The sequence below is a fragment of the Patagioenas fasciata genome, chromosome 3 (assembly GCF_037038585.1).
Source record: "Patagioenas fasciata isolate bPatFas1 chromosome 3, bPatFas1.hap1, whole genome shotgun sequence".
NCBI lineage: Eukaryota > Metazoa > Chordata > Aves > Columbiformes > Columbidae > Patagioenas > Patagioenas fasciata.
In genome coordinates this window covers 87,598,679-87,625,149 of record NC_092522.1, presented here as the reverse complement: position 1 = coordinate 87,625,149, position 26,471 = coordinate 87,598,679, and the positions used below count along the sequence as shown (strand labels likewise).

General features: G+C 37.6%; 1 protein-coding gene across 4 annotated transcripts in view; it reads right to left on the bottom strand.

The window, feature by feature from the left end:
- RNGTT (RNA guanylyltransferase and 5'-phosphatase) overlaps window positions 1-26,471 on the bottom strand; it is a 182,290-nt gene that overhangs the window by 97,727 nt on the left and 58,092 nt on the right. For all 4 annotated transcript variants that reach the window (XM_071806780.1, XM_065834828.2, XM_071806779.1 and 1 more), the window contains exon 11: window positions 10,472-10,636. In XM_071806780.1, coding sequence (XP_071662881.1) covers window positions 10,472-10,636 — 165 coding nt within the window. The remainder of the gene's footprint in view (window positions 1-10,471; window positions 10,637-26,471) is intronic.

The following is a 26,471-nucleotide window of genomic DNA, read 5'->3' as shown; positions in this document are numbered from 1 at the left end:
CTAGTAGGACTGCTGCCAGTTTCACAAGGGAGTGCTATAGTCTGCTTTTTTCATAGAGGACTTAAAACAAGAGAAATCATATAGATCACCTTCTGAAACGTACTTCTTAAATCTTCTAATACATTTCTAAAAGATTTAAAGAAAAGCTATTTCCAGCTGTATGATTAGCTGGAAGTTACTGTAGTCTGTGATGGTATGTAACCTCCGATATTGAGAAGCTGGAAGAACCACACTAGCTTGATTTCATTACTGAGCCACAAGGGAAAGAATGCTACAGTGAACAATAATAAAATATATTGCAGAGGTGGTGGGGAATAAAGTTGGATGGTTCTACTTTTGTTTTAATCTCTTCTTGGTTTTGCAGCTAATTCATTAACTGCACTCTTTAAAGATGCTACTAACACTAGCTCTATGCCATGTTCTCTAATTATCTCAAGCACGCTGCAGTAAGAGTCCCGCTGAGCTATCACCAGTTTGCTGGTTCTGAGTGAACAACTCCAAAGGTCATGTACCTAATATATTCAAAACAATACCCAAGAATAACACAAGCACTATGTGTGTTAATGCTTAATTTGACAGCACATCTGCATTTTTGAATTCAAAATAAGCATCAGGCAATTCTCACTGTCAATCTCTTCTCAAAACGACAATTGAGAAATTGACATCAATTAGCTATGATGTTTTCAAATGCTTCTTTCAAATCAGAGAAATAGGCTGCTTCAAGAAACTTGAATTGGCTTTTGTGATAGCTTCAAAATGGGAGAAACATGGATTCCTCGAGGCTGTGAGGGAATGCCACTGCCAAACACCAATAATATTTCAAATTTATTTTACCTGATGAAGAAACAGAACATTGTCATTCATAGCTTGGCTTGTTTAATTTACTGTGCTCTGGACAGTTCTCTATTTCAACCTGGAAGGTACCTTCAGTTTCTTCTTTTAGGAATTGGGACTTTGTCCACGTCACCTTCCCCATGCTCTCCTACCTGGCAGAGCACACCTGCCTGTGACTGGAGTCCTGCTGGAGGACATTTAATAGGTGCCACTAGCAAATCCTTTAACCTACTTACAAATTATCTGCCATCTGTGACATTCCTGAATGGAGGGCAGTCTGTTACCCCATGTCCTCCACTGAGAAAGGTTCTCTTGCTAATGTTTAGAAGCTCTTTAATACTCTGGATTTGATCAAATACAACATCCAAAAGTTCTTCTGATGTCAAAAGGAAAAAAATTGACTTGGAGTTGAGTGTACTGGGGCCAAGTACATTTTAATTTTCTCTCTAAATGATCTTCCAATGTTACAAACTTGATAGGGTTTATCTGTTACACAGCCCCTGTGTAAACTGCTACAACATAATCTGGTCTCTGGTTGTCAACAAGGACAGACCTGTTTTAATTAAACCAGATAATTAAAGATCATGTTTTATTAAGCATTTTCACTAAGACTCATCAACAAAGACAAATTTGTATATACAATAATTCAATTAGACCTAAAATGGATATTAAAGATTATTAAGTCTTCATGCATTTACTTTTACAGTGCCTGATTCAAAGTGGGCTTATGTATTCCACTCAGCACCAATGCAGTGATTTTAACACAAAGACTGAGATTTAACATTATATTCTGGATGCTGAGAAACATTTGATTCTTCCGCTACGCAATGGCACTTGAGGGCTTTATTTGCTACAAAGTTGAAATTAAAACTTGCCACTGTAAGCGCATAACAGTAAAATGCTAAGATTTTATTATTTCTTGGTTTTAAATAAAAATATTAATTCTGTACAGTGTTGGTTTGTTTGGTTTTTTTTGCAAAACTGGGTACATCACAATAAAAGAAAGAGTTAGCAGGGATGTCCTAGAATCTTGTAACATAATAAATAGTTTCAAATTTCTCCGCCATGTTTACAATTTTCTTTGTGCTTTTATTCATTTTATCCAAATTAAGCGCATGTCTCTTGACCATCATTCCAATAGGAGAAGGCTGACGGCTTCCCTGCAGAGCTGTATTGCCAGGAGGCAGTTTGGGAAGTGACAGGCTGTGAAGTGAAACAACGGACAATATTAAACAGTTGCCCCTCAATTAATGAGTGGAGTGACCCGCTTAGTCACCACAGCTGAGTCCTCTAATTCAGAAGATACCAGACATACCCATTCAATCGCCCATACTGGGATACCAACTGGTCATTAGGTCCAAGCAGATTTGCATTTGCTTGCTTTTGCAACACACCACAAAAACGAAAGTAGAAATCAATGTTCAAGACATTTTTTCCTACTTAGAAAGATCTATTATTTCAAATGCACAAAAACCAGAAGAAATAATTTACAAAAATGTTTGAGTATTCAAACCTAATGTTAAAAGCTAAACTGAATATATACTGTTCTGATGTTTAAACTTAGAACGTGCATCAAGTACAATGCTTCACCCATATGCCTTTATTTTCCCACTAGTTTCATTGTTTTCTTTCCCACACTGTAGTCTGGTAAGTCAGAATTTAATTATATATTATACATTTGAATTATTCCACAGTAATTTAATTTGTACCACTAGCAATATCTAACATGGGCCACTAGTTATGAAAATAATCCTTCACAGAAATATCCAAGACTGTTTGTTTTAACTTTGGTAGATCATTTTCAGAAAAATGTGAAATGTAACTAATGTGTGAATAATTTCTTAAACCAAAAAACTATTTCCCCTTTTCCATAACCAAAATTATACTGTGCTGAAATACTACCCTTGACCTTCAACATCACATGTAATAATAATCAAAAGTAAGCAGACAAAACCCTCTTTTGTTAACTCCACGAAATGAACACAGATCATTGTTCATGAACGGGTCTCCTCGAGTCGCTCCATAAGACCAAGGAAGCTGAGAAGTTAGCCATAGCCAAGTCTCTTTTTCCCCTAGCATGAGGGAAAATCGTTAGTGTAAACCAAATCCAACCAAATAACTGCATCCTCCCTACCCCACAGAAAGCAAAGGAACACCCAGAGGCAGCTGGACACCCCAGCAGTCCTGGTCTAGAATATCCCTGCTACCCTCATCCTCCCATGGCCAGAGATTAAGTTTCCCGAACAGCACCCACATCATTCCCATGCTGTAGCTGACTGCATGAAATAGCTCCAGTTCAAGCATGGAATTTTAAGTTGTCGTAACCCACATTCAGCCCAGAAGCCACAGTTTGGTATCTCTTTCATAGGACAATTTAACAAAGCTTCCATTTGGTTTGCTTGGCTGTCCTTACCTTGAAAATTCACATGGTAAAATCATTTTGAAAAATCAGGCTGACATACTACATACTGGGATACAGGATAGCTGCCAAGTGAAGATTTCAAATTCTAATATAAGCAGAAGGTAACATCTTTCCAGCTTCTTATGTGCTACTTATTTACTAGGTTCCTCACGTGAACCATTATTTGCGTTTACAGGAAGAAAAGCACTTCAAAAATTTGAGTGAAAACAACCACCATCACAAAAGCATCTAAGGGTGGCATAAGCCCATCCTGCTTTCACAACATTTGACTTTCCATTTTTGGGAAGATGGAATAGGACGAAGTGAGGAGAAATATAAGAAGAAATAAAAGCAAACAGAAACAAAATGGTAGAGGGGAGATGGGTTAGAAGATAATTAACAGGAGACGAGATGATAAACAGGCAAAAAAATCTGAAACAGAACAGATGGAGCGAGAACTACAGGGTAGGCCAGACACCGAAGAGTGACTGCCAGTTCTGGGTCAGGAAATGCAGGATTGAAAGGTGAGCCGACTAAGCTACTCCTTCAGGCATAGAAAATAAAAACAAAAATAAAAACAGAAGGAACAAATCTTTTTGGCATTAAAAACCCTCCAGATGGTAACATTCCCCCTCCACTGAGATCCAGAATTCAAAATCTCCAATAAACAGACAAAGATTATTTGACACTTCTGCTGCTGCCATCACTGCCATTGAATCCTTTCGTCTTCTGTCCCATAACTGCAAACCTTCTCCACATTTTTGTTTGTAGGCTCTTTCTGCAACATAATACAGGCCTTTGTGGTCATTTATGGTTAGTTTTGCATTAATAGCTCTCTTGGCAGACAAGAATGAGCTATGTCCACATATTCTGCCTTTTATCAAGATTCATTTTTTCAGGCCATGCAAATACTAGCTTAGAGCTGCCTGCAATACACTTCACATCAGCAAGTCATGTACTTAGACAACCTCTTTCATCATCAGATGTCCACAGCCACTTAATTTTCCAAAGCAAACCACCTCAATGGTGGCTATACATTTATTGGTACAACCTTGAAAACATTACAACTTTCCTAAATACAACAAAAGCAGTTTAAAAAAAAAAAATAATCCAAATGTCAAATAAACCAGGAGAACAAAATAAGTCATCTGTCAGTTCGCAGATTTGACTGAAAACTTTGAAGAAGATCCTAGACCATTTAATCTTCCAGCAGAGATTACTCACCTTCATTCTAATTCCTCTAGGATAAGCTGTCATTTTAAAACCAGATAATAGTCTAAGAACTGACAAGTCATTGACATACAGCGTGCTAACATTTGAAAAAGGTTGTTCATTTGACCTGTATCATTGTTTAACCTTTAGCCCTAATGTTGAATTGAGAGTGATGGGCACAATTCTCCATGGGACCACGGACTGCACAGAAAGGAACTTTTTTTCTATTCCTGCTAGACAGCATTTTCACTACACAACAGACTTGAGTGATGACATCTGGGCTGGGACTGTCCACACAAAAAAGCCTTGCAAAAGAACTGCAGGTTGGTTTAGGTAATCAAAGCCAAGAGCTACATAATTTCCAAGAGTTTCATTATTTCTCTGTACCTGTACTTCCCGTTTAATACAATGAAGATAAATCCTTGCTGAAAATCCTAAAATATTCGCATAAATAATAGGCTAAGGCTCCAAAGCTAAGAATATCCAGTATATAAAGCATTAACCTCACTGGTCTTTAATACTTCAGCATCAGGGAAGCCTAAAATCCAGCTTCCTGCATGGACTGCTGCTGTTCTTATGTGATGGACAGGAGAGCTGGCAGATTTGACCATGTCATCTCCTGATGCACACCAATAAATGAAAAGAAAACAAGCTATGCAACGAAAGTGATCTCATGAAAGCGTAATGACAAACTGCAAAGATTCAACATTGCTCAAACACATTTTTGAAAATAATTTGCAAGTTACATTAAAAAGGCAAATTAGCTCACAGAGTACCTGTGTTCCCAGCTAGCACTAGAAGATTAAGCTGTGTCTAATGATTCTTTAATTATAGAGGCAGACAAATGTAGTGATGCTGCTTTCTCCATCAACCAAGTTCAAAAAGCTAGCTTTTATAGAGATTCTGAGAATATACAACCTGTCCAGAGGTTACTGTCCCTTTTTTTTCTTCCTGTTACCACCAAAACTCAGTTATACAAAAACCAAAAGTCCATCAAAACATCTTAAAGCAACATTGAAGACAACATTATAAAGATATAACACTGTAAAGACATAGCACTTATTTCCAAAATCTAGTACCAACAATAAATGTAAAGGCACAACTATAATGCTGCCATACTTTCTAATTGCACTTCAAAATTGCACTTCATTTAACAATAAATTGATTTTCAGATTAGGGGAAAAGAGCAACCAGCAGTCTAATTTTGGTATTGAAGTCCCATTACTCTTAGAACAGTTTCATTATGGGACACGTTATATAGCACAGTACGAAGTTTACTGCTGTTTCAAGTAATTACCTCCACATTTTCACTGAAAACAACAAAACCTATGTGGACAACGTTCATTTTTCCTGGTATAATTAAAAGTTTTAGATGCTTATTCTGCTATTAAATATTAGCACTGAGACTCCTGGCCTTTTTGAGTAATCTTCCTACAGTCCCCCCAAGTTAATAGACATTTACTGATACGTGCTACTGTTATTAATACTAAGAAAAATGGCCAACAAAGTCTTTCAATTTGGAACACCATGCCTTAATTCAGGTCATAGAAAGGAATGACGGAGGGAGGCTGTGAAGGGAGAGGTCTACAATATTTACTTTTGTGAGGTTCAAACTGCGTCCTGGGAAGATATTTCAAAAATTGAAGTTTCTCAGAACAAAAATAAGATGTGATGTGTGGTTCCAGCTGCGGTAATTCAGAAGTACCTTTGATTCCTTTCTTGACCCTAAGCAAAACTCAGCTGTGCTTCAAAAAAAACCTCCAAGACATAATGCTGCTGACACAATCTACTGCTTACACCTGTTACTCCAGGTACCTTTTAGCAGAAGCAATCCAGTATAAATATTCCCTGCTTCTCTTCAGGCTCTGGAAGGAGCACAAAGTGCATCTGTCTCTAAAACAACTTCTCAAATGGAGCAGTTAATAACCTGGGATTTTTGCAAGTCTGAATGCAGGACTACAGAATGCACAGACATACTGCACAGCAAGGAAGTCCAACCTATCCTTCTTTTACATGTCCTTCGGCTTGTCACTCCAACTACACAATCACAAAGTATCAGCTTGCTCAGAAGTTCCCATATAAGCTCCAACCACAAGACCGCTTTCCCAGCACAGCGCCTGACACGCAAACTTCAGAAACAGCAAAGCACCTGCTGAAACTGTGCAAAAAACCCTCTGAGCAATTATCTTGCAGATGCCTGCCATGAAGATGCTACTAAAAGAGACTATATGTGTTGCCTGAATTTTGATGAAATGCATTCTGACCAGCAGTATGGGTTTTCCACTTTTCAGTCTTGAATGTGCTGGTTCCATCAGAGACCCATGAGAAGCTGCAACTTTTGGTAGTGAAGGACAAGAACTGGAGACAGGGAAGAAACTCACACTTAAGAAAACACACACTTTTCCTGAGATCACTCAAGGGTGTTAATCCTTAAAGGCCTCTAGTCAAGAAAGGAAGGATCCTGTTAAGCCCTTTCTAAAGATGAAAGGACCCCACTGATCTTGGGGAAGATGAAGAAAAATGGTCAATTAAACATAAGGAAAAGCTCTACCTAAGCATGTCCCACTTGTCAGCCCTTCAGTGTTCATTCAGCTGCCACCATCTCCAGAGAGGGATGGATAGATCTGTGGAGTTAATCTGAATATGAACAGGCTTGAAGCCAGACGGAATTCCTGGTCTCCCTGCAGCCCTTGTGCTGCACACGGAGCTGGTAAACCCTGTCAAGACATTTGTCATTGATGCAAAACAAACCCAGCTTGCTCTTCAGCTATACGAATCAGGTATTTGTTGCTATTTTTGTTACTACAGTCATAGAGATGTCTGAACAAACACAGGAAAAAGATCTTCTGGGCAAATAATACTAATTTTTAAATAGTCCTCCTTCAGGATAGGGCAATGCTTCAAAACAATAGTTTATTCTGACCATACATACTGAAAAATTCTGTTCACAAAGTTGTGATGAAGGTATAATGCCTGTTTCATTATCCTAAGGAAGTGTTACAGGAATCATACTCATCAAGTTCACAGAAGTAATGAAATAAGGACTGTATTTCTGAGGTCAATAAGAGCAACAACAATTATTTGTCTAAATATTATTATTTTGAGAAGATATTTTTATGAATACTATCATTTTGAGTAGATACAGATTTGAAATATATTTTGGATCCATGTTGATTTCCCTTAGACATTTACCAATATTGCCTCATAAAAAAATCCACATTAATACTGGTAGCACTATTTAAAACTCCCCACAGCTATCATAGTGCATACAAACAATTCTTAAATATTGACATAAAACTTCTTGCTTATGGAAAACAGTGATCATATTTAAAGCCTCATTAGAAGTTTTGCACTATAACAGCAGTATAATGAACATGTTTCACCAGGTACCAGTCACTTTAAATCAGGGCATGGATTGTTTAAAACTTAGAACACACATTGTATAAAAAGAAAATGTAAAAACCTATGGTTATTTCAAACCAAAAAAAACCCACTACCACCATCACAACACTAAAAGGAAACAAAACAAATGCACGCACACACAAAAAAACCCAACAAGAACAAACAGAAAACAAACAAACAAACAAACCCCACAACCCCAAATATGCCAATAAATTAAAAACATATAGGCACTCTTATCTCAAAGATGTTTTTAAGGTGATGATAATACATTAGGGGTGAGAATTTGTTGACTGAACTGCATTTACAACATAACAACCACAAATGCAGGTTGCAATGTCCTTGAAGCTTTACCTGGTAATGCAGACGTACTGGTATCTTCAAATAATGTTTTTTAAAAGCTTGAGTTAAGTAACAAAACCCAAAGAGATTGCCATGCTTCACACTTTCAGATGCCCTGCTCTATCAAACTACATAAGTCACCACTGTGTCTACTCAAAGGGTATATTCATTGCTCATAAAAAAGCAGCAAAACTCAGAGGAAAAGGAATATTCAATAAAAATAAAATGCACTGTATAACTGTAAGGCAAACCAGCCATTGACTTTAATTCACTTTAACTGGGGGCAAAGTTAACTGACAAAAAGAGACCTAGTCAAAAAAATCATCTTTCAAAACATATAGTTAGATAAAACCCAGGATATTACTCTTACTTGCTTTATTTTCCTATCAATTTGATCTAATACATGCACAGAGTAGGTAAATCATACATGCTTTAAATTATTAAAATAAGTGAAAAAAACCACTGGCTATTCACTCTGCACTGCCAGTTACTCTACTGCCGCACGCAGGAATATTCTTCACAAAAATGAAAGAAAATTGGCCAGAAAACTGCTTTATTCCATAATTCACAAGTTAATCAAACCTGTTGGCAAAGACCAGGACAGAATAAAGAAATACTGTCTAAGCACTTGTGTCAAAAGCAGTTATAGGTCCATTATGAAACAAACTCTAGCTATGTATAATTCTTTTTCCCCTCACCAACATATTTGATGCCTTACTGCTGGGTAATAAGACAGTCAATGTCTTAAAGAGTTTATGCTCATTGCTTTGAGAAAGACCATTAAAAGATATTGTTTCATTGCTGACTGTAAACAGGGCCACAGTCAGAATTGTTAAAATCCACGACACTGGAAAGCACATGGACAATTCAGAATTCTCCTTTTAGACGGTAAAGAGAAAGCCACTGAGCATAATTTTAATTTCCTAGCTTTTGAGAAGCAGAGCATCATTTCAATATTCATGTGCCGGTAATTTGATTTAACTAGCATGAGATTTGTTTACAGATCTGTTTTATCTATACATTTTTCTACAAATGCCTCCAACCATGTTCTTCCTGTGTTTTTTAAACCAGGTTAAATAACCTGGAACTTCAAAACACCTCAAGAAACTATAAACTTATGTAAGAAACCAATTCTTAAGCTGTGTTCCTTTTGTTTCAGTTTCTTTTGATTTCAAGCTCAAAATTATGTGTCCTAGACAAACAGCCTTTTTCCCCCCATTAAAGATTTACTTAAAATTTACGAAGTTGATCTTAATTAGACAATCCAAAAATGCAACAACGCAAATACAGAAAAGCGATCAGAACATTTATAGGGCTTTAACCACACAAGCCTCTCATAGTTCATGATTTGAACTTTTTGAAGACAGCTAAGCTCTACCAGGTTTTTGCAAAAATCCAGCTTATGCCTTGTCTCTTTATTTACTTCTCAGCCACTCTTGGTAGGCCAAAATACCAATACTGTTCCTCTTGAGGAAAGACTCATTACCTGCTACAGGCTCAAGGAAATGACAAAAGCAAATGGAAGGCAACAATTTGATGTTCATTGCTCCACATTGATGAGATATGGGACTACTTTTAACAGTGGTGCTGAGAAAAGAGGGTTCCTCTAGAAGAAAGTATTATCCAGGAGCCATTTAATTCACAGAAGAGAATAAAAGTATTTTACAGAATATGTTTATATATTTTACAGGATATGTCTATAGTAAAGAAAAGCACACAATGAAAGACAGGGGCTCGTATATGTATTTGCAAGTCATATGCATTACTTCAGAAGACCTAAGGCAGCATTTTAATAAGTAAAATGTGGAGACATTAACTAGAATAGGCTCTCAGTAATCATTGCTGAACACTAGGTGGGAGTTCAAGCACAACTCACGATTCTCATACTATAGCCAAATGGGGACTGGAAGCAAAAAGAACATTACATCCTTACCTACGAAGGAGGGTAGTATAAACAAGAGAGCTCTGACATTCCCTTGTGCTCAGAGACATTTCAGACCTAAAGCTATTAATGTCTGTGTCATCAGTCAATATCACCAAACTAAAGAATTAGGTTTTGCCAAAGTGCAGCTTTTAAATATGGCAAGACAGTAATTCAGAAGGAAGAGGAGCCTAAGACCACTTTTGAGAGTAACCCAAGCTGCCACTCACCCCTCAAACACCACTGAGCACGCGGTTAGCAGAGGAACTCACTGGAAGCTAAAAAAGCCGAGGGAAAGCCCACATCCAACACCACTTTGCTGCCTTCAGCACCACAATATAAACAACGGAAATCAAGTTTACCTTTCTTGAAGCGTAGATATCAAAAAATGGTTTGTTTCGAACACTGAATGGTTCCTGTGCTTTGTCGATAAGACCATTTTTCATCTTTTCATGTCGTGGAAATATAATCTCTTTCTCTATACATGCAAGTCGAACATTAAAATCGCAGTCTCCAACGGGCTGTCCCTGCCAAGTTACAGAAATCAGTATTAAAACCAAGCACCAAATTTTTTGAACAGTCTAAGTTTTCCTTACACAATATTTAGAATCATACTGATATATAATATTATTATCAAATCACTGCATGTTTTTGCGAAACTTGATTTTCAGGCATTTGTGTCAGGCTGTAAGAGGTTTAATCGAGCCAAAGTTTATTGAAAGATAATATCCTATAATATGTGTTCAAGCCTATATAAGTTAAATACCTAAAAACCTTTAAAGTTAAGCAAAATAATTTAAATATTCCCTAATTATAGCTTTGGATATAGCAGCTATGTACTTTTCCACATGGTTTTACTTTCAACTCATTTAGCTCATTTTCTTCATAATACTTTTAATGACAACACAACAATGCGATTTACACAGTTAAGCAAACTTGTTTTAAACGTACTATATTGATGCCATGAGAGAAGCACTAATTACATAAACGTTTGCTTTTCTGTCATTCAAAAGAGACAAATATAGCTGCAGTTGGAAAATGTGCCAGCAAACAGTGGGTACAAAAACCAATAACATATATAATGTCCCAGTCACAGGAAGGTAGTAGAAGCCCTTCTCTAAGTCTCAGAAGTGCACTCTGAACTCTCAAGATCTGAAATCAAACAGCAGCTTCACATTGCTCTTTGCGTATTTGGTGCATTGCAGCAGATCAGTGTGAGCGTTCAAAATGCACATTTGTCAGATTAATAATTTCTCCTAATGAAGTTTATTATATTTTGAGCATCAGATAGTGAGGAGAACACACTGTGGATAGCACTAAAAGAAAATAAGGAACTGGCAACTCAGAAATTCTCAAGTTACTTTAAATTAGATGTGCCACTCTCCCAGCAATAAGGCACAAATTTCATAGATTTGCGTTGTTACAAGCACGATGCAGCACTGGAAGTTATTTACATGAGATCATCCCCCATTTTGACAACCCATTTACACACAAAAAATTTCCAAAAACCTTCCCTTTCACAGTCCACAGAGAATAAGCTGACAGGGCTTCAAAACCAGAAATTTTCAGAAGCTAAAAGCAATGAGGACAGGGAACTGGGAAGACATGAGACTCACATCATCAAGGCAGTGGTAAATGAGCAGGAGAACCAGTAAGCAGATATTTCCTGTACTAAACACGGCAAGAAACACAGCAAGAAACACGGCAATGGAAAGAGAATCTGAAAGGAAAAATGCCCCATTCTAACATGCATCAAAGAGAACCAGAATGGGTCAATCTGAAAGAATGTAAAGGGAAAAAAAAAGGCAAAATGACATCCTGATGAGGCACAGAAAGGTTAAGAGTTAAAAGGAGTAGTATCTGAACAGATATCTTAGGGGAAAAACAGAATGGCAATTTTAGACCAACATGAATTTAATCAAGTTCTTTCCAAACTCATCCCGGCTTTCACCAGATTCTTCTGCATTTTGCGCTCCCAAAGGGGCAGTAAGTTCTCTTACATTTCTTTCCCAGCTTTAGATCCTTACTAGATCTCTACCAGAAGTCCTAAATTCTTCACTGCAACAGCTTTAAGAAGGATGCATTGCTCCCGTACCACATGTAACTCAGAACTACTTTTCAGGACTGAGGTTCAGTCTATAGGAGGAGCGGCAACACAGCCTCCATCGCCTGGGGGGAAACACATCCTGAACAAAGCCAGTGACAACACGGGTGACTGTGTTTCATAATCTCTGGTCACCGACACATGCTTGGGAAGAAGAAGAAAGCTTATCGGGCTGTTAACTTTGCCTTCAGCATTGCCTTGCTTTCACACGAAGGTGTTATTAGTAAGGAGCCACTCAAATGGAAAACAAAAGTATGGAAAAATCCAAGGAGCAGAAAAGTGTCTCACTCTTTATTCACTTGTCACAGAACACGGCTGTAAGATCTACAGACTTTCAAGTGCTGCAGACAAAATTTTGTAGAATCGTTCTTTCTTTCTTCCCCAATATACAGCATACTTGAGAACCCATCTATACAGTGACTGAGCTTGCCCTGGTTTGTGTATCCAATTAAAACACATCTTGACCTCTGTAACAACTGACTGAAGAATTCTTTCCTGGGAAGCGTGCATACATATTTTTTATTATTTCAAAGAACACCATGAACTGTTCTCTAGGTACATTTCAGTAAGGTCTAGTGCACATGCTCACTTCCCTGCAGTGGTGTGGCTCAGTGGAAACTCAGCCACATTTTACGAGTAGGTCTGAAAGAGCAAATTAACTAATTAATGTTTCCAACATGTGAGGTTCCAAAAAGCAGCAAAATTATTCAAAGAGCTTCTTTACAATGATTCATTCAAAAGTGCTTTTGCATACTGACTTAAATTTATTTCAATCCCTTAATAGTTGAATTAAAAGCTGAGATGACTTCACATGCACCATAAACCAACTGAATCACTTTCTTTTCCTTTAAATAAACCTTTCACTTCTCCCATCTACTTTGAACTAATTATTTCCTGCAGCTCTGCCAATCACATATTTTTATTTCAAAGCTTGTTAAGTAGAAGGGTATATTACCACTAGGTTCCATCATATAAAGGTCAGAGTTATGTTGACGTAAGATTATATGAGATGGTAAAACACAGATAATACTACTGAACAACTTCTTCTTCAGCCAAGTAAACTAAGAAATTAAGGAGTATTTCATTTCCACAAAAGCACAGGACAATAGCTATAAGAACATTAACATAACATTGAATTTAAATCAAGGACACACTGAATAAAAGCAATATTTGAGGAGGAGGGCTTCTTTGTTATTAGACACTTTCTATAATTACAAAAACTGTTGCTAATATACAATGTATTTATCTCAGACAGATCCAAAACCTTCAAGTGGTAAAATCCTAGCTTTTAGCAACTAAGCAGGAGGGTAACGTAGGCTGCAATAAATAATTTTTGCAGACCTTGACAAAAAGAGGAAGAGATTATTTAGTATATAAAGCACACATTTAAAAGTTGTCCAAAACCAAAACACTGATGCATGTATAATCTAAACCTAGCCAAACACTAAGACGTTTTAGGCAATAATATATATTACTAATTTAAGCATTCAGGTATTTGAGATTTTATTTCAGTATGTAAGATATTACTTGCCTGAAAAGTATGAGGGTCACCACTGCCTAACAGCACAGTTACTGGAGTGCATTACGTGATAACTCCTGATCCAGACATTTTTAACCTAAAACAAGCTTGTTAGCAAAGGGTACAACAAAATTAACAAGTAGCATGTGTTTCCTATCTATGCTAGAAAGTTACACTTCCCCCTCACTGTAATTAAAATGTATCCTAAAGCAAAACATCCTTTAGACAAGCCTCAAGAGAAGATTCATCTGTTGAAGCAACACCTCTTCCTTGGGCAGCTGAATTCTCTTCACCTATTAAAGCTTTGTGTATTGCACTAGGAGGTCACAGCGTGAAGTGGGCTTGCAATAGATGTGACACTTTAAAATACTGGTTTGATTTTAAACACAATCCTCCACGCATCATTAAAATGTAAAATGAGATTTCTGCTGAGCTTTGGAATCTACCCAGGATCAAGCATTTCTAAATTTAAACTTAGATTATTTCAAATTAACTTTCCAACAGAACCCATAAACAATAAGCCACATAAGAACCTAGTGTACCACATAAATACATACATGTTTAAAAATACTAAAAAATAGGGTCTGCAGCTCATTTAATATCCACTGCCTTGGGAGGGTGGGCAAAGGCAATTTATTTGCGGAAAGAAGCTTAAAAAAAAATAATAATAAAAAAAAAATCACAGTCCCAATAACATTCCTCCAAATGGGTGCTGAGAGAATGAATTTGGTCAAGTATCAGGCTGTTCTCCTGCCCTCCACCCAGTTCACAGAGACCTCTGTGTTGAAATAACAACCTCACGCTGATATGGCTATAAGGGCCAGTGAGTAACTCAAATCCCGGGTCATTAAACACAGGAATACAGCACGAATCACTGAGACAGGTGTCGGAGGATGACGGGATTTCTGCTGCATACCCTGCCTCGGTCCCCTCTCTCTCCACAAGGAGAAAGATCTCCCTGAAGAGCGGCCACCAGCCTCCTGGTTTAAGTCCCACTTCCCCAGCCTCTCAGGTTGAGCTCGTGGCTACAGCTCAGGAAACTGGGTGAGCCTGACATGGAAAGTCCTCTCTCTACATGGCTGCAGTACATATAGCAAAATACAGAATGCATCACAGAATGTCAGGGATTGGAAGGGATCCCAAAAGATCATCTAGTCCAATCCCCCTGCTGGAGCAGGAACACCCAGATGAGGTTACACAGGAAGGCGTCCAGGCGGGTTTTGAATGTCTCCAAAGAAGGAGACTCCACAACCTCCCTGGGCAGCCTGTTCCAGTGCTCTGGCACCCTCACTGAGAAGAAGTTTCTTCTCATATTTAAGCGGAACCTCCTGTATTCCAGTTTGTACCCACTGCCCCTTGTCTTATTGTTGGTTGTCACCGAGAAGAGCCTGGCTTCATCCTCCTGACACTCACCCTTTACATATCCATAAACATTACTGAGGTCACCCCTCAGTCTCCTCCAAGCTAAAGAGACCCAGCTCCCTCAGCCTTTCTTCATAAGGGAGGTGCTCCACGCCCTTGATCACCTTTGTTGCCCTGCACTGGACTCTCTCCAGCAGTTCCCTGTCCTTCTTGAACTGAGGGGCCCAGAACTGGACACAATATTCCAGATGTGGTCTCACCAGGGCAGAGTAGAGAGGAAGGAGAACCTCTCAACCTACTAACCACCCCACTTCTAATACACCCCAGGATGCCATTGGCCTTCCTGGCCACAAGGGCACAGTGCTGGCTCACAGTCATCCTGGCTGTCCACCAGGAGGTGCCAAATCCCATATAAGTACTTTCTCTTAGAATTTAAGATTTATCCGGCTTTTCCCAATGCAGCTGTAGTAAAAAGGAAAATAACACCTGGGCCTCTCCGCACAGCCGACAACCAGCTTGGTTTGGGATAAACTGAGAATATTTGTCCTCCTCCTCCAGGAGATATGGTCTGATGCCCACCTGCCAGCCCAGTGTGCTCCATTTGCTTCCCCTGAGCAGCACCTTCGACATGAATAATTCAGCACATAGACGCACATACGCTCCACGCACGTCTTCACTTATTGAGCCATAGCGGAACCTACGTCACAACTGTCTTAGCTTTAATGATTTTGAGAGGAGAATAAAGAATAAGCTCAGGCTGATATTCTACCCTGTGTTTAACATTATTATTGACAATTCAAGGCTCCCACAGCTGACATCTGCATTTCCAAAGAAAGCCCATTATTAGTTCTCCCATCTTCTGAAGACCATGCAGTCTAATATTTCGCATTTTATATTAATGATCTGGCATGAATTTCTGCTGACCATGGTTTTAGAGCTGCTATTTTTTGATACACATACTTTATGTAAAAACAATCTAAAGGTGCTGTTTCATTCTCCAAATAAGATTACTACAATATTCAATCATCTAAAAGGTTTTTTCCACTTCTGACAAACTTTTATTTTTAGAACAGGATTAGAAGTAAAGTATTAGAGAAATAAAAAATATTTGGAGAATTATGACTATAAGTTTTTCATTTCTAAAAAGCAAAAGGCAAGACAGCCATTAAAATCTGAAAATGCATTTTAAAATTTGTTTTTTCTAACTTTTATCACTCAAATATTCAAAACAGATATGGTAATGGCAAAGAATCTAGCAGTTTCAAAATGGTTTCTAAAACTTATATTGGCATCAATGAGGTACAGCATGTGAAATACTGCTTCAATTGTAACAATTCACCCAATGTGCTGCAGGAACATAATTACTATTTATATGTTGTCAGCTTATACAACGGAATATTACTTTGATTTACCACAGAACAAAAAACGGTTTGGAGAATCAAGACTTATTAAAAAGATTGCTTAGGACATATATTAAATTACTTGTATTTCCTTCAAAAAAAATCATTGAAAATGAATTCAAATACGTATGAATCAAGAAAAGAAAAAAGTTTGTAGCTCATCCATAAACATCAAGGCCTAACAGAACATAAAAATATAGCTCCACATTTTTTATATTAGCAAACATAACTTGAAGAAAAACAGCAGGACTGTCAAAACTGTGAGTAAACAGATATGATCAAAACAGAAAAAGTAGATTGTATGAGAAACGTTGCTCCCTTCCTCACTCTTCTCCTCCTTGGATTGCTCAAAACAGAATACAAATTCAAGGTAAAAACCATAAAACCTTAGAACTGCAAGAAGATGAGAAGTTTGCTTCACCAGTTTAAAGGTGACACAGATACAGCAGACACAATACAGAATATTTACAATCAGCTGAAGTGACCGAATGTCAATTCTTGCCATGAATGTAGTGCAATAAAGAGGCAGACTATTGGAAAAGGGCCCCTGCCATGGATGGACACCTAAGCCCTCTGTTTTGAAAACAAAGTTCCACTTAGGTGCCAAAAGCTTAGCAGCTGCTATTTTGGGAGCAGAGACAACTCGGCCCAACTCATTGTTTGATTGCATGTACAGTGGCTTCATTTAGGATCTTTATAATCCTTATAAATCCTTCTGAGCCTTCGAAAACAGAACTCAATAAGCGGATTTTGCTGGGATGAAAATTATTAAAACAAAAAGGAATTATGTTCTGTCTAGACTGACTGCCTCCCCTCAAGTAATCTGAGGAGTAGATGAACTTCCCTTTTTAATTACAGAAGTAAAAGTAATAATTCTAATAATCCATAACTATAAAATAGATTTGTCATCATCATTGGATATTTACACACAAAAAGATTGCATGTGGTTCTCCCAGAGGAATATATTTAAATAATTTAAATTTTAAAATTTTATATGTAAATAATTTATTCTGCACTGAATTTAGGCTATCTGCAAGGTCAAATATCAAACACAGGGCTTTACTACTTCTGTTTTTTCCAATGATTATTTCTAGTGCTGTTGTTGCACATACTATGGAGGCATCCTTACCTTTGCAACAGAAAATATTGACTGGACCATCTAGTATCTCTTTCTGCTTCTACTCTCCTCACTCTTTCTTCCTTTCTAGAAGCCATTCACAGTGACGTTGCATAAGAATAGTTATTGATGGGGTTTTACAGGGCTGTCTTTATGATAAAAAATTATCACTCCATTGAATTAAAGAACAGAGGGAAAAATCCACTATCTTAAAGACATTATTCAGGGCATTCCATACTTGAAAAGATTATGGCACTGATTTTTTTTAAGCTATAAATCACTTCATAGTATTTTTAAAAAGTCTGCCTAGTACAGTAAGCATAAAGTCTCCTAAAAACTAGAAAAGAGGGAAAAAAAAAAGTATTAACAGCCAGCACTGATTCACAAATACTATCTTAGAAAAGTAACCACCTACCTTTCCCAAACCATGAGAGAACTAAAAATTAAGTATCTGCTTGTAACAGATGTTATACTCCTGAAGACTTGTATAAGATCTATAACTTCAGTACACAATCTGTCTTCAAGATATCTAGTTCACTGTGTGCAACATTAGCTTATAAGTAAGAAATACTAATTACTATTATACTAATTTCAAAAGAAAAGTCTTTTTTTCATATTTCTTTTTAAAAAAGAGAAATATTATATAAAGGATGAAAATATGGCCTTCACATTCTCTCCTAGACCTTAACAGTCACTCAGGTTATTCAAATGTACTACATATAGAAAAGAAAATATTAGCAAGGTCCTGCTTTCACCTTCATAAAATCTATCCTGCATTACCTAGTTACTTCGGATTTGGCACTTCTTTCTGATTAAATTTGAGTATTTTCTTTCTTTAGTTGTCTTCCCCTAGAATCATAAATATATGCGAAGGCAAGAGACAGGGAGAAAACTGAAAATATGAAACATTATGGCTAGATTAATTGTAGGAAAGGAGGAATTAAAACTAAGTCAGGGAAACGTGACATGACAACTTTTGGACACACTCTCATTGCTTCCATATGACATCCCCTGAGCCATCCTCTATTTTGCTTATAGTTTTTCCTGGTTTGAAATATACTGGACATTCAATCGTATGTTACAGTTCCTAGCACAACAAGAAGATATATAAAAACATTGTGAATAAAAAGTGAGGTATTTTGAGTTTAAAAATGTGCGAGGCAGAAAACTGTTTAGTAAAAAAAAAAAAAAAAAAAAACTGAGAAAAGCTCTTTAAAGAAACCTAAGAACAAAAAACATTGTTTGTGGACTTCATTCTCAAAATTGTATAAGGTTTGAAATATTTCAGAGTTATTTTCATTTACAATGCAGCTTCAGCTTTCAGGTCTCGTTTTGTGTTTTTTGTAGCAAGTTTCACTGTTTGCTGCAAAAGTGTCACATAGGAGTAAGCAAATAAAAGAAAAAGAACCCGAACACCTGAAAAATATAAAGGATTTCATATCATGGCAACTTCTGAAGTCGCTCTTGCAGAACTGCTTGTCCCTGTATCTCTCCCACAGGAGCGACATTTTGTGTCATTTCCCCTGACAATTCAACTAGCGATAATCTGCCATTCAAAAAGGTTCTCATAAGACATGCCTCACGTTAAGGTATGGAAACGCTTACCTTTGGGGAACAAAACAAGACATGACAAAATCTAATGCACTCCCTTTGCTTTCATGTAATATTCCATTAAGCATTCTTTATTTTGGAACACGTGGAAAACAAGCCACCTTCACTGCAATCCCATCTGGGTTGGGGAAGACTGACTCAGAGATGTAACGGAAAGGAAGAAATCAGACGTGTTTTTCACCCAACCTAACCAGCAAGTAACGCAGTCAACCTTCAAATGAATTAGAATGCTTAAGAAAGCTCCCCAACAACAAGCAGCTTATTAGACAGAAGATATAAAACGAAGAACACAAAACCACCAAAGATATATTGGTCAGCATGTACTAATGATCAATCTTCAGCAATAATTTAGTTTTTATAGACATCATAGCAAAAGAGAGTTTTTAAAACACAGATGCAAAAATGCATTAAAATGCTACTTTTCAGTTACATGTGCGCTTTACTCAAGCACAAGGAACAACAGGGAAGAAAGCACAAGTTATCTGTTTGAAAGTTTACGGAACAGGGAAGGAGATTTGCAAATTTTGCTGCTCAGACCTACAAGCCAGGTTTTCAATGATGAATAATAGATGATCAACAGGGGAAGAGAATAAGGCAGGAAAGACTTTGAAGAAGACAGCCAGCTAAGAGCATTTCTGTCCATCCATCTCCACGAATCCAAAAGCCTATGGTGCTTTGCTACCTTACTGTGTTGATTCTCCATCTCACAAGCTCTCGTCACCCATCATTTGTTGCCCTCTCTATTCTGTGATGCTGCCCCATTCATACAGCCTAAAGAATAACACACGTTACCTGGCCAAGCTGCTCTTGCTCTCAATAAATTACATCCTGAAAAGGGGAGGAGAAGGAGGAGGAGATGCATCTCTTAATGCATCTCCCCCAGTGTGACGCCAGAAATTAAAACGAGACACAATTGAGTAGATGCTTTGTATTTCATTTACCTGACACCTCTGACCCATAATAAAATGAATTAGTATATACAGTTTTGAGAACACAACACATAGTAAAAGCACCGTTACAACATTGGTTTGTAGCACTTGTTAGGTATGTCTCCGCAAAAAATAACAGAAAGGGTGCAAGAGTAAATATGTGCACAACATCCCCATTTTCCAATACTGTTAATAACAAAAGCTTTTTAAATCCATATTTTGAGGTGGCATCTTTTGATAAATAACCCAAATTAAAAGTAAGAGTGGAAGGATGACTGGCAACCAGGTGCATTCGTAAACAGAAAAGATGCAATTAAACACTTAGGTCTCTGAATTGTGCCCTCAGAATTTTCACAGTACATTTCAAAGATAAGGTTAATAGGCTAATAAATGAGAGACAGCATGTAGTGTGAGCTTTACATCACTTTAAAATCAGGTTTGCAACTGAAAAATCAGACATGGTAATATTTCACAGGGATTTAAACCAACAATTTTTCATGCATGAATTGAATGAGCACATTGGCTGTGGACTGGATTTATGACCAGCATATCGGTTTACCATGACAAATTCTATCTAATAGCTAGAGTATTGTTATGCATAATGACAACCAAAGAAATCTTGATCTTCATTTAATTCAATGTACAAAGTATTAGGAAATTTAGTCGAAATTCTCTCTCCTTTCTAAACGTTAAAATAATTATTCTTTTTCAAGCATTCAGTCTATTCTTACCATTGCAATCTGGTCTCATGAAAACTTGGCTAGAGTTTAAAAATTTAAAGGCCAGGGTTAGAAAGAAGGAAAGTACTATTCAATTCCAGCATCTTTGCTAAGAATGCATTAATTAGATCTTACATTATACCAGTGTTACTTTTTATTACTTCACTAAAGAAAAAATAATAGTTGCTTAAGTTCAGTGTCTATACATCTACACGTAGCTATTGAATATGATCTAAGAAAAAGCCTCTCAAAATAAGGTTTCTCAGGAACAGCTGTCTCAAAGATGACTGGAAAATGAAGATTTTTTTTTTGTGGATTGTTTTTTATGAACGGGGATTTAGCTTTCCTTGTATTTTCTTCTAAGACTGTTAATTGTTCTTTTGTCAGCTTCCTCTCTTCCACTAGAATTACCCACCGAATCTGACCTTTTTATTCACTATTCAGGTGAAAGATGTAGTGCCATACAGCTACTCTGACTGTAATCATGAACTCAACTACATACAGACACAAATCAGGAAGCTGAAAAGTAACAGACATTGCAGGGATCTACCTCTGTAGTCATTAAGACTAAACACCACAAGGAATGTTTGGTGTAATTAGCCTTTTATGTTCAGAGGAATACAAAATAAATCCAGATTTCATGTCTGAAGAGCACACACATAACCAGTGACAATAAGCATGGACAAAAAAACTCTTCAAGTAGAATATTAAAAATTAAATAAATACATGCATTTTTAAGAAATACTTTTTTCTTTTTTGATGAGAAAAAAATTATTCTTAGAAAACTTAAAAAAAAAAAAAAGGTTGTAAGAAAAGATAAACTGTGTTACAATTGATTTCTGCTTCTAGGAATACTTCACGTGCCAAATGTGACTTGTCATGATAATGACATCTTTGCCATCTTGGTGCCATCTTCTCCACAGACAAGCAGAAGTGGCAGATTAGTTTCCATGCTGCTTGGATCTTCTTTTACCCTCCACAATAGAATTCTGCTGTATGTCCTGATATGTGACTATTTGTTATTCCACTTTATTCTCTTCTTTTCAACGCAAGAAGCATTCATGTTCTCTGCCGTAAGCCCCTAAAGGCACATTAACAGCAGAATACCTGATGTTTCCCAAAACAGCACTTTCTGAACTTCAGAGAGGTGAGCCCCGAGTCTGCGAACAAGAAGACACTCTGGGTACAACTGCACTGGTGACCCAACAGGGCAAAGGCCCCTGGAGCCATTGGCTGCCTGACCACGGTCACACTCTCGCCCTCCAAAAGGTGATGATGACACCTCAGAACATCTGATCAGAGCAGTCCCCAGGCAATGTCAAACTTTAAACTATTCTGAAGAACTGCTCAAGAGCATTGTAGCTAGCCAGAGCCAAAGCTGTGCCAGGGACCCTTTTAACTACTTCAAAAGAGGATAAACTTTCAGCAGCAGGATCCTGCCCTTTGCACTGTTCCATATTTTAGTATACATGTATTCAGAATGGGCTTGGAGCCATGATTTTATATACTCTGAGTTTCTCTTCAGAGAAAGAACCACGCAAAGCAGAAAAGAAAAAGCAGGGATAGCTGTGGGTTTCCTCAAAGAGTTGGGGTCAAAAGGCAGGCTTCTTTCACTACCATATAGCTTTCTTTCTATGAATTTTATTTTAGCATGTGAGATGAAATCACTAAGACAGCAATGTCATAATTTGAGTTGCTATAATGATCAACATCATGATTCAGAATGAAGAAAATGAAAAAAAACCCAAACTTTTTGTAATCTCCAAAGAATCATTTGTTTTTCCTGACAAAGGCATCTCTTGTGACACAATCAGATGTGTATTACCACAATCTTCTAGAAACTAGATGTCACAAAACAGTGATTAAAATAAATGAAGTCAAAGGGTTCCATCAATATCCCTGAAGACTGACTTTTGCAGCAGCTACAGGTGATAAGCACCAGAATTCAATACAAAATGTATCATGGAAAGAGGCAGCCAAGATAGATTATTTCCATGTTTTTCCAAAGAACTCCAGCATAGGTCTCGCCCAGTCACTGAAACTCAATTGTTACTTTCCTTCTTCATAAGACTTTTCCAGTGTAGACATCTACAGCCAAATACACACTACACATGTAATCAGTCTATTCTCTTAGTTTCCTTCGCTTCTTTCTACAAGGCTGCTGTAGTCTATTCCTGAGACATCACAGCAAAACTGAAAAGCTAAGTAAGCCTCACTGATTACCACGTGGATTAAAATTTGTTAAAAGGCAGGTCTTTGCCCACTCTCTCTCCTTTTTCTCTCCTACTATTCTCCTTCATTTGTTTCCGTAGCCTCTACTCACTTAGTTTTCTGTTACTGTTCTCTCCTGATGAACACATCATCCTTGTTTAAGGTGACTTCCTTACGTCCCCTGGGTCACGCTCAGGTAAAATCCTGACTAAGCCTGAGGAAAGATCCCCTGATGTACTGAGACACTCAGCTCCATGATGTTCTTCCAAAATCATAGCATATAAAATGAAAACCGCTACTTTTAACCCCAGTTGATCCTTACTACCAGACCGCTGCTTCTCTTAAACCTCAAATTGACATTGGTCTCTTAAACATTTAACTTTTCAAATGCCAAAGCTGCAAAGGACAAATGGAACACAACTATTTTAATTTGGGATCTTTGGGTTTTAGGCTGAAACATAAAGCATTCAGCTTTAAGAATAAACATACCCTCTCACAAAATGGCAACAGTGGTCACGGTATTCAGGTAACTTAGACACACAGAAGCCAGGCTAAGCATTTTGGGCTTCATTTAGGTATCAGTCTTCAGTCCCACATGTCTCCTTGAACTTTAACACTATTTAGCCCACAAAAATCAAGACAACAAAGAATTAAAATAAATACAAGAATGTAATACACTGCAATTTTGAAGCATGACAATAATGCTGGCCAAATATACTGAGAATAGTTCAAAGTGATTTTACAGTAACTCACATTTGGAAATTTTTAATTATATGACATTATTTTGCTATGATCTACAATTTAATTTCATGATTTTTCTGTATACATATTAACAGCTTTCACTCTACTATTTACAGTCATCCTGAGGGGCACAAGTTGACATATATTTTACCATAAATACATGGTGCATTCTCGAAAACTATATATTACTTTATTTTAGTACTAACTTCTGTATTTTTGTGTTTGTGCTGATCATCCTAACACACACATTCTCAGCAGTATTAATAGCGCACATAAGTCTTTGGGATTTAATGTGGAATTTCTGAATGCAGTATTTCAGAAGGAATAGTCTGACAAAGCCAGAATACTTTGTAACGCTCAGCTAGTACGGGATGGTGCGCAAGTAAAATACGTTGAGATTTTGAGAATAAGGTCCTCTGAAAAGATCTCTGGTTCCCTAGACCTAAGACATGAGGTTTGCCTGAGCAGAGGTGTTCATCAACAAGGTTTGTATTCACGCTTCGCCAGTTGCAACGTTGCATCTCCAAGAGCAGCGTCTGCTGCGTCATTGTGGAGGACGAGATGGGGACGTGCTGGAAATCCTGTCACATGCCAGAGTGTGAGTGTGAGTACAGTAACTCCAGCACTCACTTTTAGAGGACACAACTAGTTTCAAGATCAGAAAGAGAGATGTCAAATTTTAGGGCACCTCATATAGCTGCCTCTCAGGTTGTTTTGGGGTTTTCTTTGGACTGGAAGGTTGTTTGTTTGGAACAGGGGGTGGGGGGGGAATGTTTTGTTTTTAAACAGGACTAATGCTCTGTGTAATTATTTGATTTGGAGATTTGCTAGGAACATTTACACAAATCTAACTTACACAACTTAAAAAGGAACTTATGCTTTCTTGCCAGTTACAAGTTTTTAATACATTTACCTCTCTTGGTGACAAAATGCTGTTGATCATTTCTTGCCAAGACAATTATCCTCGGGTGCCCTTTTTTGTAATTAAGCTTCTACAATTAACCTAAAAACCCCTGTGTTTTTTAATCTGTGTAGTAGGACCGATTGCTAATGACTTCTTCCAGCTGAAGCCCTGCTTGTATTCATACTGATAACTTATCTTAATTTGTCCTTGACATTAAAACAGTATTACATAGTAACTAACTCTCTCATTCCCAATGCATTTAAAAAAAAAAGCAAGCAAACAAAACCAAGCAATCTTAAAAGCTTTCACAGCCCTGCTCAAAAGCAGACTTTTCCCAAACCCTAAGAGTCCTCTCTGGAAACCCTCTGATTGTTTTCCCTGTTTGCCAAGTGGGATTCTTCATGTTAAGTCTCGACACTTCACTACAAATGGGGGTTTCCTCCCCTTCTACCCCCAAAAATGTTTCACTAAACTAAGTCTGACTTTCAAAAAATGTTATTTTGCTAGGATAGTATATGCATATCCCACGGTGAAGGAAGATGGAGACTGTACACTTCCTAACTTACAGTTATTTTTCAAAGGCAGAGTAACAGCAATGAATGGCAGGTTAGACATGAAATGAGAGCAGAGAAAAGGACAGACATGAAGGTAAATAAACAGGGAATCACGGGTGGTGGAACAGGTAAGAAAATTTAGAGGAAAAATGAGAATCCAGGAGTGGTTACAGAAGATTGTATTTTTCAGATGTCTACCAAGAACTTTTACTTACTGAAAAGTCCTAACTACAGGAGGGAATCCACGAAACTAACACTTTTCAGAAAAGGCTAAAGAAAATATCATTAAGACACAGAATTAAACTGAATTAACAAAAAGCTTCGGTTCCTAATTTAACATCTGTTCCACACAAACCATTACTTTTAAAAGTCAGACTTTTAAAGTCCTATGTCCTAAGTCACAGTCTGACTACACTTCCAACGATACCAAGGTCATTTTTTTTGGTGACTAGTACCATGCCTACATTTGCAATTCCCACTTAGATGGAGTGGCCTGCTCAAGCTGAGCAGTACCTTCCTCAAGTCTGGAAGAGTCAATGGTAGTTTAGAAAGTCTGAAATGTGCAGTGGTTCAGTAATACTGGTTGTCCCGTTACAAGTAAAGTAAGGACTTCATGCACCACTTCCCATGGACAGGCAGGTGTTCGGCCATTCCCAGGACAGTAGGGCTCCATCACACAACATTTACTTGGGAAGACAAACACCATTGCTCCAAATGTCCTCCCTTTCCTTCTTCCCCCAGCTTCATATGCTGAGGAAGATGTCATATGGCATGGAATGTCCCTTTGGTCAGCTGGGGTCAGCTGTCCCAGCTGTGTCCCCTCTCAACCTCTTGTGCATCCCCAGCCCGCTCGCTGGTGGGCTGGAGTGAGGAGCAGAAAAGGCTTTGGCTCTGTGCAAGCCCTGCTCAGCAGCAACTACAACGTCCCTGTGTTACCAACACTGTTCTGGTCACAAATGCAGAACACAATACCATATGAGCTACTACAAAGCAAATTAACTCTATCCCAACTAAAACCAGTCCACACTTTCTGTTTTCACAAATTTAAAAATTGTTTTTAAAAAAAATATTGATATGGTTAACCTGATCCTTCATAAAAGACATTTTCTCTTCCTCAGACTGCAAAATTTATTTCATAATAAGGGCTAAAAAGTGGAACACGTTGTCAAGGTTTGCTTCTCAAATAAGCTT